General features: G+C 42.9%; 1 protein-coding gene across 4 annotated transcripts in view; it reads right to left on the bottom strand.

Moving 5' to 3' along the window:
• Nucleotides 1–13,773, bottom strand: part of LOC115131868 (protein bicaudal D homolog 2-like) — a 72,623-nt gene extending 58,850 nt beyond the window's left edge. For 2 of the 4 annotated variants that reach the window (XM_029663927.2, XM_065020582.1), the window contains exon 1: nt 13,176–13,772. In XM_029663927.2, the coding sequence (XP_029519787.1) occupies nt 13,176–13,415 (240 nt within the window). In that variant the 5' untranslated portion in view covers nt 13,416–13,772. Of the gene's footprint in view, nt 1–13,175 lie in introns of all 4 variants that reach the window. The other 2 variants (XM_065020584.1, XM_065020583.1) reach the window with 1 other exon arrangement.
• Nucleotides 13,774–17,246: the final 3,473 nt, after the last annotated feature.

Consider the following 17,246-nt stretch of genomic DNA (forward strand, 5'->3'; position numbering starts at 1 on the left):
TCCTCAGGCTAATGCCCTCCGAAAGCTGAATACAGCTAATATCGCGCAACGCTCTAATCTGCACTAGAGAGGCTAGATGCGGGTCGGGAATTAACCCACTCTAGGGCGGCATCCAGAGAAGTAGCAGTCTCAACAGGGCATATGTTTAGAAACGGTGGCTGAAGTGAGTAAAGAAAGAAACAAAAATTCTGCGACACCAAGTCTGACAGGACTGAGGGCAGGGTCAGTGAGAGTTGGTCAGTGAGAGTTGGTCAGTGAGAGTTGGTCAGTGAGAGTTGGCCAGTGAGAGGGATCGTGACGAGACACAGGTAAGACGCTTGATCTCTGATCTGAACGTGGCGAGAAACCTCCCCATTGCAGTCAATAATGACATCATTCTGCATACAATGGTAAAGGGGCAGTCCATCTCCACATGGGGTCCAGCATGTGTGTTGCACTATAGGCCAGGGAGGTTATCGAACAGACAGCTACCCTGGAAAGCTATGAGAGACATACCAAGCACCCGAAATGCAAAACCTTTGCCCTTGCTGATGTCATGCCTGCTGTCTCCCAAAGTCACAACAGTTCAACAGTTCAACAGCTTCCTTGTCTAACCCTCTCCCAACCAGAGACCCACCCACACCAAACCTCATAACTGAAGGGAAACAAACACAGCTGTTCCCCCATCCTACATCACCTTGGCCCTATGGACTGCTTCACTATCCCGCAGCTCATTTCAATACAGCCAACAAACAACCCAAAACCCTTCACTGTACAGTACCTCAGACTTAAACACCCAAATACATGCGTGATCTGTGATGAATACAGCCTGCTGATACTTCATCCATCATTGAGGGAAGAAGCAAAAGCCCTTAAAGTTATTAAGCTTTAACAGAAGTTGGTCATATTCAAATTTGGGTGAGATGGGGATCATTTTGTTTGTACAATCCAAGCCACCATATGGTCACTCGGTCCAAATGATTGTAGTTACACCAGATTCACAAGGGCCGCCCTTGACATGAACCTCTGACTCAAGTTACACAAACCTAGAGAAGGACTCCTTCCGGAAGTACACTATATATACGAAAGTATGTGGACAGCCCTTCAAATTAGTGGATTCAGCAATTTCAGCGACATCCGTTGCTGAAAGATGTATAAAATCAAGCACACAGCCATGCAATCTCCATAGACAAACATTAACAGTAGAATGGCCTTACCGAAGAGCTCAGAGACTATCAACGTGGCACCGTCATAGGATGCCACATTTCCAACAAGTCAGTTCATCAAATGTCTGCCCTGCTAGAGCTGCCCCGGTCAACTGTAAGTGCTGTTATTGTGAAGTGGAATTGTCTAGGAGCAACAATGGCTCAGCCGCGAAGTGTTAGGCCACACAAGCTCACAGAATGGGACCCCTGAGTGCTGAAGCATGTAACACTCACTACCGAGTTCCAAAATGGCTCTGGAAGCGACGTCAGCACAAGAACTGTTCGTCTGGAGCAGCCGCACACAAGCCTAAGATCACCATGCGCAATGCCATGATTTGGGGAAGGTCCTTTTCAATGCCATAGTTTGGGGAAGGCCCTTTTATGTTTCAGCATTACAATGCCTCCGTGCACAAAGCGAGGTCCATACAGAAATGATTTATAGAGATCATTGTGGAAGAACTTGACTGGTGTGCACAGAGCTCTGACCTCAACCCCATCGGACACCTTTGGGATGAATTGGAACGCCGACTGTGAGCCAGGCCTAATCGCCCAAAATCAGTGCCCAACCTCACTAATGCTCTTGTGGCTGAATGAAAGCAAGTCCCCGCAGCAATGTTTCAACATCTAGAGGAAGGCCCTCCCAGAAGAGGGGAGGCTGTAGTAGCAAAAAGGGGCCAACTCCATATCAATGCCCATGATTTTGGAATGAGAGGTTCGATGAGCAGGTGTCCACATTAGAGGTTGACCGATTAATCGGAATGGCCGATTAATTAGGGCCGATTTCAAGTTTTCATAACAATCGGAAATCGGTATTTTTGGGCGCCGATTATGCCAATTATTATTTTTTTATACCTTGATTTAACTAGGCAAGTCAGTTAAGAATTTTACATAATTATGACATAACATTGAAGGTTCTGCAATGTAACAAGAATATTTAGACTTAGGGTTACCACCCATTAGATAAAATCCTGAACGGTTTTGGTATTTCACTGAAATAATAAACGTTTTGTTTTCGAAATGATAGTTTCCGGATTCGAACATATTAATGACCAAAGGCTCGTATTTCTGTTTGTTATGTTATAATTAAGTCTATGATTTGAGCGATGGTAGGCAGCAGCAGGCTCGTAAACATTCATTCAATCAGCACTTTCGTGCGTTTTGCCAGCAGCTCTACACAAGCACAGTGCTGTTTATTACTTCAAGCCTATCAGCCTAATGGCTGGTGTAACCGATGTGAAATGGCTAGCTAGTTAGTGGGGTGCTCGCTAACTTGCTCTGAGACTTGGAGTAGTTAGCCGCGGCTTTTGTGGAGTGATGGGTAACGCTGCTTCAAGTGTGGCTGTTGTCGTTGTGTTCCTGGTTCGAGCCCAGATAGGGGCGAGGAGAGGGACGGAAGCTATACTGTTACACTGGCAACACTAAAGTGCCTATAAGAACATCCAATAGTCAAAGGTATATGAAATACAAATGGTATAGAGAGAAATAGTCCTATAAATACTATATTAATTACAACCTAAAAACCTCTTAGCTTGGAATATTGAAGTCTCATGTTAAAAGGAACCACCAACTTTCATATGTTCTGAGCAAGGAACTCAAACGTTATCTTTTTTACATGGCACATATTGCACTTTTACTTCTCCAACACTTTGTTTTTGCATTATTTAAACCAAATTGAACATGTTTCATTAATTATTTGAGGCTAAAGTGATTTTTATTAATGTATTATATTAAGTTAAAATAAGTGTCCATTCAGTATTGTTGTAATTGTTATTATTACAAATACATTTTTAAAAATCGTCCGATTAATCGGTATTGGCTTTTTTTTGGTCCTCCAATAATCGGTATCGATATCGACGTTGAAAAATCATAATCGGTCGACCTCTAGCCCACATACTTTTTTGTCATGTAGTGTATGTATTTTTGAGACATTGCAGACAATGCCTTCTGCTCTACTGCCTTATGGACCCACACATCGTCTGTCTGTATTTATCCCAGCTGGCCCATTCCATGGGACACCAGAGCAGCAGGACAGACCCAGTGGAGACATACAGACAATGGAGTAGGCTAGCAGGGAACAAGGGCCGGTAGAGCACCAGTGCGGGGGTGGGCAGGGGAGCGGCAGGGCAGGGCAGCAGCACCCAGACAGGCTCTCTTTTCCCTGGGCTGAGCGTTGCCAGGCCCTGGCCTTGCTCCCAGACATCCATAAGCCCTGAGCACAGCGGCTGGGATTCATCCTCTTAGACCAAGAAGGGGGGGGGGGATTTGGGACTTTATTTAGTGCCATTTAGAAAAGATTACCCCTTAATTGCGGAGCGGGTGTCCGGCACAGGGCCGCCAGAGATGAAAGGAACGGTTAAAATACCCTCTAAAACAATACGGGGAGGGGGTGTTGGGATCCCAAAGTACATAGTTTAGAGAAGCATCCATATCAACCATGGTCTGGTGGCTCCAGGGAGGGAGGACCTGCCAATCACTGACCAACCCCACTATCAGAGCTCCATATTGGGGCAAACACTCCAGACAAACACCCCCTTACTAGAGACCAATCCAACCGTGGGACTACAACAATCAAGCTGAGGATGACTTTAGGACATCTCTTCCCTTACAAGGGAGCCAATGGACTGTGTTATCCTATTTTTAAAAGGCATCCAATAGCTAGGGCTGTGGTGTTCACGGAATTCTGTCAGCCTGTGATTGTCAAGCAAATAACTGGCGGTTTCACGGTAATAAGGCGGTGGCCCGTTCTTGTAGGTTCATGCTCTACAACATCCGCAGAGTACGACCCTGCCTCACACAGGAAGCAGCGCAGGTCCTAATCCAGGCACTTGTCATCTCCCGTCTGGATTACTGCAACTCGCTGTTGGCTGGGCTCCCTGCCTGTGCCATTAAACCCCTACAACTCATCCAGAACGCCGCAGCCCGTCTGGTGTTCAACCTTCCCAAGTTCTCTCACGTCACCCCGCTCCTCCGCTCTCTCCACTGGCTTCCAGTTGAAGCTCGCATCCGCTACAAGACCATGGTGCTTGCCTACGGAGCTGTGAGGGGAACGGCACCTCAGTACCTCCAGGCTCTGATCAGGCCCTACACCCAAACAAGGGCACTGCGTTCATCCACCTCTGGCCTGCTCGCCTCCCTACCACTGAGGAAGTACAGTTCCCGCGCAGCCCAGTCAAAACTGTTCGCTGCTCTGGCCCCCCAATGGTGGAACAAACTCCCTCACGACGCCAGGACAGCGGAGTCAATCACCACCTTCCGGAGACACCTGAAACCCCACCTCTTTCAGGAATACCTAGGATAGGATAAAGTAATCCTTCTCACCCCCCTTAAAAGATTTAGATGCACTATTGTAAAGTGGCTGTTCCACTGGATGTCTTAAGGTGAACGCACCAATTTGTAAGTCGCTCTGGATAAGAGCGTCTGCTAAATGACTTAAATGTAAATGTAAATTTACCGGTAATTAACATAAACACATTTAGCATCTCCTGGCTTCCACACAAGCTGGCTTCCACTGATGCAGACCTTTGGAACATCTACATTTAAAAAGTCTAATAAATCCATGTAATATAGTCTACACCTTCACAACAAATCCATTACTTATTTTAGACAGGTCTAAAGAAACATGATATGAAGAAAATGTAGTCTATTTCAGAAGAACAGAACAGCATACTCTGAGTTGTCCTTATGTTAGGTCCTGATCTGGCTGTTGGGTACACTAATTCATTTAGAAGACAGGATTTGCTTAGAATTCCGTGGCATTATTTTATATTATTTATTAGTATGAAAAATTAAATTGAACAAAGCTGAATAAAATAGAAAGGATATTTTCGCCAAATGATTTCTGATGGAGTGTGCACATGCGGCTATTCTGTGTTGAGTGTCAACAAAGAAACAGGTCCTTCTATATTCTTAATTTATAGTTATTTATGTAACTTTAGTTGTTCTACAAACGTCCGGTATATGTTTTGATTTTTAATACATTGTAAGGCTGTATGATGTGTTATTTTCTTTTTGCCGACCTGTACACACTTTGTCAGTCTCTCATTCACAATTTGAGAAGTACTTGATTACAATGTGCACGGGGCAGTAGATTATAAGTACAAATGTTCCATTAGTGGAAAATAATACTATCAAAAGTGAACGCAAATGCGATACTGCATGTAATGCTTTTATTATAAAGGTGCATTCTTATGGTGAATAGTATCTTCCCCAAACTTTAAATTCACACGCTGCTTATGTATCCCAGATAGACTCTACACCCCTTGTAAAGCAGAGTAATGTGCTTCATTTTAAGAAGTTATTTGGCCACTTTCGTTGTGATACAAACCTTATCACAACATATAGGCCTATGGGATAGGCTACATGAGGTGTGCAACTATGATTTGAAAAAATCATCAGACTATTCTTGATTTAATCTTGTCTTTAAATATACAGTTGAAGTCAGAAGTTTACATACACCTTAGCCAAATACATTTAAACTCCTGACATTTAATCCTAGTAAAAATCTTAGTAACAGTCTTAGGTCAGTTAGGAGCACCACTTTATTTTAAGAATGTGAAATGTCAGAATAATAGAAGAGAGAATTATTTCTTTCAGCTTTTATTTCTTTCATCAAATTCCCAGTGGGTCAGAAGTTTACATACACCCAATAAGTATTTGGTAGCATTGCCTTTAAATTGTTTAACTTGGGTCAAACCCTTCGGGTAGTCTACCACAAGCTTCCCACAACAAATTGGGTGAATTATGGCCCATTCCTCCTAACAGAGCTGGAGTAACTGAGTCAGGTTTCTAGGCCTCCTTTACGCGCACACGCTTTTTCAGTTCTGCCCACAAATTTTCTGTAGGATTGAGGTCAGGGCTTTGTGATGGCCACTCCAATACCTTGACTTTATTGTCCTTAAGCCATTTTGCCACAACTTTGGAAGTATGCTTGGGGTCATTGTCCATTTGGAAGACCCATTTGCAACCAAGCTTTAACTTCCTGACTGATGTCTTGAGATGTTGCTTCAATATATCCACATAATTTTCCTACCTCATGATGCCATCTATTTTGTGAAGTGCACCAGTCCCTCCTGCAGCAAAGCACCCCCACAACATGATGCTGCCACCCCCGTGCGTCACGGTTGGGATGTTCTTCGGCTTGCAAGCCTCCCCCTTTTTTTTCTCCAAACATAACGATGGTCATTATGGCCAAACAGTTCTATTTTTGTTTCATCAGACCAGAGGACAGTTCTCCAAAAAGTACGATCTTTGTCCCCATGTGCAGTTGCAAACCGTAGTCTGACTTTTTTATGGCCGTTTTGGAGCAATGGCTTCTTCCTTGCTGAGCGGCCTTTCAGGTTATGTCGATATAGGACTTTTACTGTGGATATAGATACATTTGAACCTGTTTCCTTCAGCATCTTCATAGGGTCCTTTGCTGTTGTTCTGTGATGGATTTGCACTTTTCTCACCAAAGTATGTTGATCTCTAGGAGACAGAACGTGTCTCCTTCCTGAGCCTATTATTTAACTAGGCAAGTCAGTTAAGAACAAATTCTTTTTTACAATGACGGCCTAGGAACAGTGGGTTAACTGCCTTGTTCAGGGGCAGAATGACAGATTTTTTACTTGTCACCTCAGGGATTCAATCTGGCAACCTTTCGGTTACTGCCCCAACCCTTAAACCACTAGGCTACCTGCACTTAAATAGCAAATGGAGGACGCGTTTCCTGTGGTTCATCTTCATGCCAGCCAGGTAGGCTATACTCCTATTGTAAAGATAATCAATGTGCTAAATATATTTTTAATATTATGAAAGTTGAGAAATAAATATAGTAGGCCTAGCCTATAGAAAGCTGATGGGATCCTCCTCTTTTTAATAGAGGCCATCACTCTGTTTTCTTGCGCAATTGCATAGCCTATAGAAATGTTGTGCAACATGAGCTCATGGGAACTCATGAAGTGTTTGATTAGATTTTGATTACATTTGCATTGATGTCAGAGTGATTAGAGGGATACTAGAGTCCTGAGTACCAGGCAGATAGCAAGTTGGTAGTCTACTAATGACTCAGCAGCATCAGAGCTTGGAGAAGCCTAATTACCGTGACTAAGCGGTTACTTGGAATTTGACTGCCTTCACGACTCATGACTGCCGGTGTGGCGGTAATACGGTCACCACAACAGCCCTAATCCTAGGGGTTTGACACAACGAACACAGTGGAGGGGTTTAAAGTCACACCAAACATCTTTGTTAAAGGACATATAGATATGTGCTTTAGCAATCTGGCATTTAAAAAGGGACAAAAGTGACCTGTCCTTACAAATACAGCCACAATGGGACCACTCTCAATCTCTCCTGAAGTCATTCCTCTGTGTTCTGAGAGCGTTTAACGCTCCCTTCATCTTTGACACCCAAGACCTGTTAACCCTATCGGGCTTAGGCACTCAAAGGCCAGCGAGCCGAGCACAGTGCCCAGTTCTGAGCTTAACTGTGTTTTAGCCTCCGATTGTCAGGGAGAATTCCACAGCCTGATGCACAGCTGCTGGAGAGAGAGGGAGAGAGAAAAAGAGGGAGAGAGGGAGGGGGCGTGACTGAATGGCTATAGTGTGTTCTCTGACACTCTCCACAATGTCACAAGAACTCAGAGAACACTGGCCTTTGTCATGACAACAGTAGTGTGTGTGTGTGTTGACTAACAGCATTGGTCCAGGATTGGAGAGAAACAAAGAAAAAAGATGTGGAAAGAGAAGGCTATGGAATGTTCTATGGGCCCGTTGTCTGCTCCCACAATAATTTTAGAATGCTGTCATCTTTATGGCCACCCGGGTCAACCTCGTGACAATCGGTTCCACAGGCCTGAGAGAGGCCCAGAGCTTTAGATTTGCTACATGTAACAGCAACAGTTGCTTGAGATGATGTCACATGCAACATTGCATCCTAGTTGTGTAACACCAGTCTTAACATTCACAACAAGACAGATATTCCACAGTCTCAGTGAAGTTACCCCTAACCACTGTTTTATTTCCCTGTAATAGTTATGGTTAAAATAGGTTTCGAGGAGACCACAATTTCCAGCCCAGTGATAAACGATACCTGGAAGGATGGCATCACGAGACTATGGGGTTAAAGTCATCTAATCCCGGATCTGTGGTTGGGGACTCACACGAGTCACAAGAACAGTTAAAGAAAGGTGTGGCACATGATGTCTTTGCTGAGTGGTTTAAATTAAGAATATAAACAACAGCTGTGGGGGCTCGAGTCTGTAAACCTGTGATATCATCAACTGGTAAGGTGAAGGTGTAGTATAATATCATTAACTTGTCATTTGAAGTTGTACTCTAAATGGTAAAGAGGCTAAAGTCCACAGTCGTATCATCAATAAGGTGGAGAGTATAGCAGCCTAATCACATTATAGGGCTAAGGAGGATTGTGCTAAACCTGCTCTTATAAACCTATGCTTTGACAGCAGGTTTACCTTGTGTTTTGATAGGATCTTATCATTGGAGACGAAGGAGAGGAAGAAAAAGGAAACGAGGAGAGGAATCCATCTTAAATTATTGAGAAGCACCCTAGGACACCCCGGAGGAGCCGGGAGCCAAGTGACCCAGGATGTAGGTCTAACAGGCCAACAGATGGACACTATAATCCAAGATAGCCGTAGCAGCTATTTTGGCTATAAATGGGCTATCAATGGGTAGCAACAGTCAACAAACAGAAAGCACCCTCTACCCCTGAAATGTGTGGTAAGATTGGGGGTGGAGAAAGGTTGTGACCTTATGTTACAGTAACATGTAAGGGGAGGGTGAGAGACCCAAGGAATGACAATATACCAACAGTAGGAATCTAAAGCCTGGGCAGTATGTTAGTATGGGAGCAGCATGTCAGGGTGACTAGTAAGTAGCAGGGCAGGATTCCTAGAATACTGGCTACTAGAAAATCTGGAACAACATAACATGTAAGGAATCAGTGGATGGACATATAGAAAGACAAAAAAAATATCCTCAGAATATACCATATCAAATCTATCCATAGAATAGCCTCCATCCATGGACGGTCTGTATGTGTGCCATTCTGCAACAGCAGGTAGCTGTAAAGCCTTCATTTGCAGAGCAGCAGCCTCAGTCACACACTCACAGTCACACTGGTCGTAACACCTGCTGGGAAGGCAGCATGCCGGATTCTCAAATTAAGGCAAAGATCTGTGCTGTTACTAGGCAACAGACTAGGCAACATCACAGAGATGAATTCTTCCAATTTATTGTGCGTGTGTGTCCTCTTCTGCAGTTTGCCCTTCCCTGCCCCCGGGGTTAGACCTAATCCAGTTTCAAGGGCAACTGGACTTTGCTCAATGCCAACAATGATTTCTGATTTCTGACTTTTTCTGACCCACCCAGATTGGGACAAAAGAGTAACATCTGTCCTTTTAACACACAACAAATATGAATTGTGTGCACACGCAGAGACGAACACAGGGTCCAGTGTTGGAGAGACAGTGATGTGTAAATCTCCCAGGTTGTCCTCAGAGAGGACAGAGAGGACAACCAAGGAGTAAAGATAACCAAATATGGTATTCACCATTGTAAATAGTAGCCAGGTACAGCTATGTAATAACCATCTCCAGAGACAATGGTCATCCAACATTTACCTGACTAGACAGTAGTCCAACAGTCCTAGCAACCCCTAGAGACAAAGGACAGGCAACATTCTGTTTGTATAAGTCAGCTAGACCATCTTACCAGTCGCCAAAGTTGCTGCTAATAGTGCTCCCTTAATTAACTCAGCACACAGTGGCAGGCCAATAGAAATTAGCCATTTGAATTCAGACAACCCATTGTGACTGAAGTACTATAATGACATGAGTGCACTGCACCATAAGCCATCTGAGTTAACAGTGTGTTTCAGCAGAAGAACATCTCACCCTCCTCTATTACAGATTATTCTATTCAGGCATCCTGTATAAAATGAAATATGAAGAAATGTTTTGTTATTATTGTATTGTATTATTGTATTTTCTGTGGATATCATCCACTGAGATAAGGTGTATTTTTAGAAGAAGAAAATTCTGGGGGTGCTGGAGCACCCTCAGCACCCATAGCCACACTTCCTGCAGCTATGCATTGAGGGCAGTCATAAAAATTAATTAAAATATAAATTCAACTTGGCACACAGCAAACGGATCCAGGTATAACTCTATGGAAATCTCAATCTCTACGATACTCTCACAAATGGCAACCCCACAAACAATTAACTGATTTCCTGGTGGACAAGTCTTAATGATCATCAAACCAGAATTGCTCAAACAAACGGTGGATATTAGACATTTGTTCATTCAAAACACAATTTTCCGTGACTAACCAACGAGTCATCGCCAACTTGGTAAATCAGACAAAAATGCAAAGATTCAGGCTGTTTAAAAAAAAAAATGGTCTGCTTCGAAAAGTGGAAGAAAAACAAAAGCACAACCTATAATTTTCTTGAAGCAATCAGTTTACCCTATTCTTGCTCTATCTCTGTCAGTTTGTTTCCTCTATTCAGGGGTTTTCCATGTTATTCTGAGATAGTGGCCAAAAGAAAGCATGGGAACACAGAGCAGAGGCTGCTGAGAAAGCACTCTAAAAACCCAGCCACTAACCACAGAGAGAGAGCGAGAGAGAGAGAGAGAGAGAGAGAGACTGTGTTATATCTGTTCAGCCAAGTGTTCCTCTCCCTTTTTCTCTGCCTCCCTCCTCTCTCTCTCTCTGCCTCATTCCACTCACATATTTACAGACCCAAGGGAGCTGTCATCATAGGGTACCCGGCCCACTGCGCCATGATGATTGGTTTGTTCTAGTCATGTGGGAGGCAATAAGGAAGTAACATCTCAGAGATAGGTTCCACATAGCAGGAAGTGACTCATCCAGGCCATGCAGTGAATCTCTGGGGAGAAATCTCAGTGCAAAAAAGGACATGCCCCTTTTCTACCAAACTGCTCTGGGACACATAAGCTGTTCAGCAGCTGCAGCAGTTCACTCTGACTCCGTACCCTACTTCTTACCCCACTCTCCTTCTTTCCTAATCAAAATCACAAGGCTGCTGAAACCTCGGCCAGGAAAAGGAAGGTAGAACTAGGACTGGCGTGTTACATTTAAGTGAGAAAGGGGTTTTCAGTTTGGAAAGACATGCCAGTGCTTTATCCTGTCTCCCTGCCCTAACTAACAGTCAACATTCCTCCCATTCCTGAATGGTCAAAACTCATTTAGTTTCCTCTGTGAGTAGGTTACTCATCCTTCCTCTTTTTCAGGCGGGAACTTTCAAAATTCAAAAACCACATGTCCGCCTCTTTTTCAAACCAGACTGGAAATACCAGATAATTAAGGTCCTCTGGTTTGAGAGACTGCTTGTATTGTCAAAATTGGCATTAGAGAGGACTTATGTGTGTTTAAATGAGGGATTAAACGATATCAACCAAAATCAATTGAGTGAATGTCCACTTTTTTATCAGTTGCACATGAATAAACAGGGTGGCAGTGGATAACCATTACTCTGATACATTAGTGAAGATAGAATGTTCAGCAAGTCAGATAACTCATCTTCATCCTCATTGAAGTAAGCCTATAATATTTCAGCGGTGCAATATACACTGAATAAAAATATAAACACAACATGTAAAGTGTTGGTCCCATGTTTCATGAGCTGAAATAAAAGATTCCAGAAATGTTTCATGTGCACAAAAAGCTTGTTTCTCTCAAATGATGTCCACAAATATGTTTACAGCCCTGTTAGTCAGCATTTCTTCTTTGCCAAGATAATCCATTCCCCTGAAAGGTGTGGTATATCAAGAAGCTGATTAAACAGCATGGCCATTACACAGGTGCACCTTGTGTGGAGGACAATAAAAACCCACTCTAAAATGTGCAGTTTTGTCACACAAGTTTTCACACAAGTTTTGATGGAGCATGCAATCGGCATGCTGACTGCAGGAATGTCCACCAGAGCTGTTCCCTGATAATTGAATGTTAATTTCTCTTCCATAAGTACCTCCAATGTTGTTTTAGAGAATTTGGCAGTAAGTCCAACCTGCCACTCAACCACAGACCATGTGTATGGCGTCGTGTGGGTGACGGGTTTGCTGATGTCAACGTTGTCAACAGAGTGCCCCATGGTGGCGGTGGTGTTATGGTATTGGGCAGGCATAAACTATGGACAATGACCACACTTGCAATTTATCGATGGCAATTTGAACGCACAGATAGCGTGACGAGATTCTGAGGTCCATTGTGGTGCTATTCATTCACCGACATCACCTTGTGTTTTAGCATGATAATGCACAGCTCCATGTAGCAAAGATCTGTACGTAATTCCTGGAAGCTGAAAATTACAACATTCCACAGGCCACAATTAACAGTCTGATAAACTCTATGCAAAGGATATGTGTCGCGCTGCATGATGCAAATGGTGGTCACACCAGATACTGACTGGTTTTCTGATCCACGGTCCTACATTTTTTTGTAAGGTATCTGTGACCAACATATGCAAATCTGTATTCCCAGTCATGTGAAATCCATAGAATAGGGCCTAATGCATTTATTTCAATTTACTGATTTTATTTCAACTGTAACTCAGTAAAATCTTTGAAATTGTTAGATGTTGCGTTTATATTTTTGTTCAGTATATTGGAGTTTACATTTCAAATCCCACAACAAATGACAATACACAACCAACACTGTATGGGCATGGAAAAACAGAACGCATGTCTCTAACCCCAATATCTTAAATTAGAAAAAGCTAATTCCACAGCAGTTTAGAAAGATATTACGAAGCCTATAGCTAGAAGGGGCAGTATGGCAATAATATAAATCCCCCCTGAGAGGGTAATCATTGATAGAACATAAGGCAAAGTTACACGTACCCCCCCCCCCCCCCCCCGCCACCCCTACACACGCACACAAATATAAAATGCATGGCATTTTATAGCAGTTCAAATGTATATTTCAATTTCATACAGAAAATACACGTTAAAAGACTACAACATACCTCTTTGAGCACGTCCAGTTCCTGACGCACGGTCTCGTATTCGATCTCCAGGTCGTCATACTGATGTTTAAGCTGCTGCTTCTCCTCCAGCACTGCCAGCCCGTACTCCGCCGCCTGGATCTTCTCATGGGTGGTCTCACTCAGCTCCCGGGAAAGGCGCTCTATCTCGGCTCGCAGACACTCCGGTTCGGCCTCCAGCACGAGCATCGTTTCAGAATAGCGCTGCTCCTCCACGGACATACTATGGATGTTGGTGATGGATCAACCTTGGCCGATGCGCCAGCTAATCCTACGACGAACGACGAGGGGATGAGACGGCTTCAAGCGGGTCCAATCTTGAAGGATCGCGGAGAACCCTTTCGTTTGAATAGATTATTAGATTCTTCTGTATTTGAACTGCATGATCGGTACTCTTGCGTTTCTCGTTGCCACTTTGGGTATTGCGTTTTCGGTCATGAAGCTGTGGTGTCTTTATTTCTTCCGGCAGGAGAGGCTTGTCTGTTATCCCTACAACTGCTCCATGACTGCAGTTCCTTTGCCCTTCGCCTCTCCCCGGCTGCTCAGAGCGATTGGGGGGAGAAGCTGTCTAGCGCTGTCAGATCACTCAGCTGAGAGAACTAGAATATAAGAATGGTGGTTGATGGGAAATGTAGTACCACAAACGCCAGTGCATAGACGTCAGGCAAATGCACTCATATCCCATCAGGCATTGTGTGCAGGCTAGTCTAAGGTGAAACATGTGGAACACGGAAGCGGCATTTTATTTTCAAAGGAATGGGTCTAGAAAATATTTGGTCACTGTGCATCTCGTGCCATCTGTCGGTTGTTTCTGTAGATTCACGATGCTGTAGTCATAGCTATAGCCTATAATAAAAGTGTTTCCAGCGGCTTTTGACAAGAGCATCACTCTGAGCGATCAACTTGATCAAATGGCTAAAGCAGATAATAGGTTATGAACTAAATAGCCTATTGTCATTGATATTGTCATGCATTTATTGAGGCTAGGAGCTACTGGATGCATAGTTTTTTTTGCCGGTGTGGTGGTATAACTGAGCTGTTGGAATATGACAATATGAGCGTTTATTGTAAAGAGCCATCCGTAAGCCATCCCCAGTGGGCAGAGCTAGGCATGTTGCACTGGACACGTTTTAATACGATGATTTTTGTTTATACAATGGGTCCCGTGTGGGTCTGTATGGCCTAGTTATGCTAATAGACCATATTTGAGGACAGAGTATTGCAGTTAATTTCGTCTTTGACTTAAGAAGTAAAATATATTTGAATAGTAGGCCTAAACAGGGAAACAACAAGTCCCAGATCAAATGTATTTATAAAGCCCTTCTTACATCAGCCGATGTCACAAAGTGCTGTACAGAAACCCAGCCTAAAACCCCAAACTGCAAACAATGCAAGTGTAGAAGCACCAGACAGTTCTCAATAGAACATACCAAAGGGGTGCATAGTTTTCTATTTTAATTATTGGGGGTCATCTGAAATCAGTGGCATTAATTTGACATTAATACGTTTCGCATATCAGTTTACAAACAATGTAAAAAAACAAACAATTGAGTTAATAAAGCCGCATACAAACGTGGTCCCTTTTTTGCTTTCTTGAACAGATTCAAAATGGAGGTGTTTTAGCCTAGGTCAGTGCTTTCAGCAGCCAATTGAAAATACAGAGAGTAAGGGTTGGTAATGTTCTCTAGTTGCACCATGATTGGGTCAGTGTTCTGTCACTCATCGGGATACTACATCACCGAAAAATCTACAGGGAGAGCTATTGATTTACATTCGACGTGCCCATCCAAGAAGGCTCAAGGTCATTGGCCACAGACAAAATTACGTCAAATCACCTTATATCTACCGTAGCTTTGATTGGGCTGATCATGTCAACATCATGCTTTCAAAATCATAGCTAGCTAGTTAAACAAGCAGTCATCATCATGAATCAAGTCAACAATCTACTGGCAAATCCTTATGTATCCAAATCCACATGTAGCCTATAGTCTGTTTTAGAGAAATGTCATCATCAAATATTGTAAGAGCTTTCATTGTCTGCTTATATGCCCCCTTTATTTATCCTATGGTTCTGACTTGGTGTACAGGAAAAATACTGTAAGAACGGCCTATGTTCTGCATTCTGTCGCTGTACATTTCAAAAGTGCTGAACAAATAGTTATATTGAATACGTTAGCTCGCTCATTGTTTTAATCAAAATTACGGACTGCCTCTTATCCGCTCATCATTCCTTTATGCCATAGTTTGTACATCTAAATTGTCAGTAGAAACCACATTTGTTTAAGCAAGTCAGCCATATCAGCTATGTTTTTTTTAAAGGCAGTAAATGAGGCTGAATGAACTGTTTCGCTGCCAGACAAGGCTTCGCTGATAGCCAGGTGTAGTGTTACGTTGTGTTGTGTAGTGGCTTTGTAGTGGCATGTGTAACAGTATAGCTTCCGTCCCTCTCCTCGCCCCAACATGGGCTCTGCACACATCAACCACGGTCACTCACGAATCATCGTTACCCATCGCGCCACAAAAGCCGTGGCCCTTGCAGAGCAAGGGGAACAACTACTTCTAGGTCTCAGAGCGAGTGACTGTTATGGGTGTAAGATGGCACAGTGATGCCATCTGTTGGTAAATGTTCATTACTGCAACTCATGTGTTTTACCGGTGTGCTTGAGATACCCGGATGTATTGTGATGTACTGAACAAGACTGGTTACTCACATCAATGCCTCTGTCTCATCATTTAACATTCAAACAGTGACGTCACCAACTGAAACACTATTAGCGCGCACCACCACTAACTAGCTTACCATTTCACATTGGCCACACTCACCCCCCTTTTGACCTCCTCCTTTTCCGCAGCAACCAGTGATCCGGGTCAACAGCATCATTGTAACAGTATAGCTTCCATCCCTCTCCTCGCCCCAACCTGGGCTCGAACTGAAACCTTGCTCCATTTCCTGAAAACATTAAATACAAAACCTCATCTACAAGCACTATTTACATAACCTCTGACTCCTCTTGCAAAATGAAACATTTGCCTCGAAACAGTTTGACCTGTGTTCAAAATCAAACACTGCTCTCAAATCATAAACAAAGTGATCAAAATGATATACACTCTCAAGCAGTCAGTAAACAATACACCGAAAAATAGAAAACACATTGTTCAAAACATACAATTCTCAGGGAGAAGTACATTTTTTATCCCCCCAAAAAATTCATATGTTTACGTCATTGTCTTTTGATGAACGAAAACATGTTCTATCATAGTAGCTCAAAATTGATCAGAAATTATTTCTCTGCTTTGCTCTTTGCAATTTTGTTTTTTGTTCTTCCTCCTTGTACCCCTATTTTTACAGTACTGTACCCTGCATCTCACAAACTTGTCCTTTGTCTCTGGGATACTGTAATTCTTGTTCTTTGTTTGACTGCTGCAACCAGTCAAAATCTATTGAGCAGTCAGCACTGTTAATAAATGGAAAGCACAATGTTCAGGGCCATACAATTTGTCCATTGTACAGTATACAGCCTACAATGCACTGTTCTACAGTATCCATTCTCAGACTTTCTCCTTCCCACCTTCAACAACCTGTTTGCTCTCTGAACTGGCTTATATGGGTTGTGTCGCATCATTTGAAACAGGTTAAATCATTTTCGAGTGGTTGTGTTCAATCAATGACATATGTTCTCTATTTGTATTTGATTGTTGCCACTTGTGTTTACCAGTATGGATGACATGTGCATTAGAGTGCGGAATGTGTTTTGAGAATGAGAATGTGTTTAGAGTTTTGCTGAAAAGTCTAAGTGAGATCTGCAAATTGTGTTTTACCATGTGAAATGGTTTAAGGTATTGACAACAGACTGCATAATTAGCTAAATGCGTCCAGGCAACTGAGAACTTTGTTCAGCCAATGGGTTTTAGTGTTTTAGCAATTGAGAAAAACTGTAAGATCACCACTTCATTTTAAGAATGTGAAATGTCAGAATAATAGTAGAGAGAATGATTTATTTCAGATTTTATTTCTTTCATCACATTCCCAGTGGGTCAGAAGTTTACATACAC

This window comes from Oncorhynchus nerka, linkage group LG7, assembly GCF_034236695.1.
Source record: "Oncorhynchus nerka isolate Pitt River linkage group LG7, Oner_Uvic_2.0, whole genome shotgun sequence".
Classification (NCBI taxonomy): Eukaryota; Metazoa; Chordata; class Actinopteri; order Salmoniformes; family Salmonidae; genus Oncorhynchus; species Oncorhynchus nerka.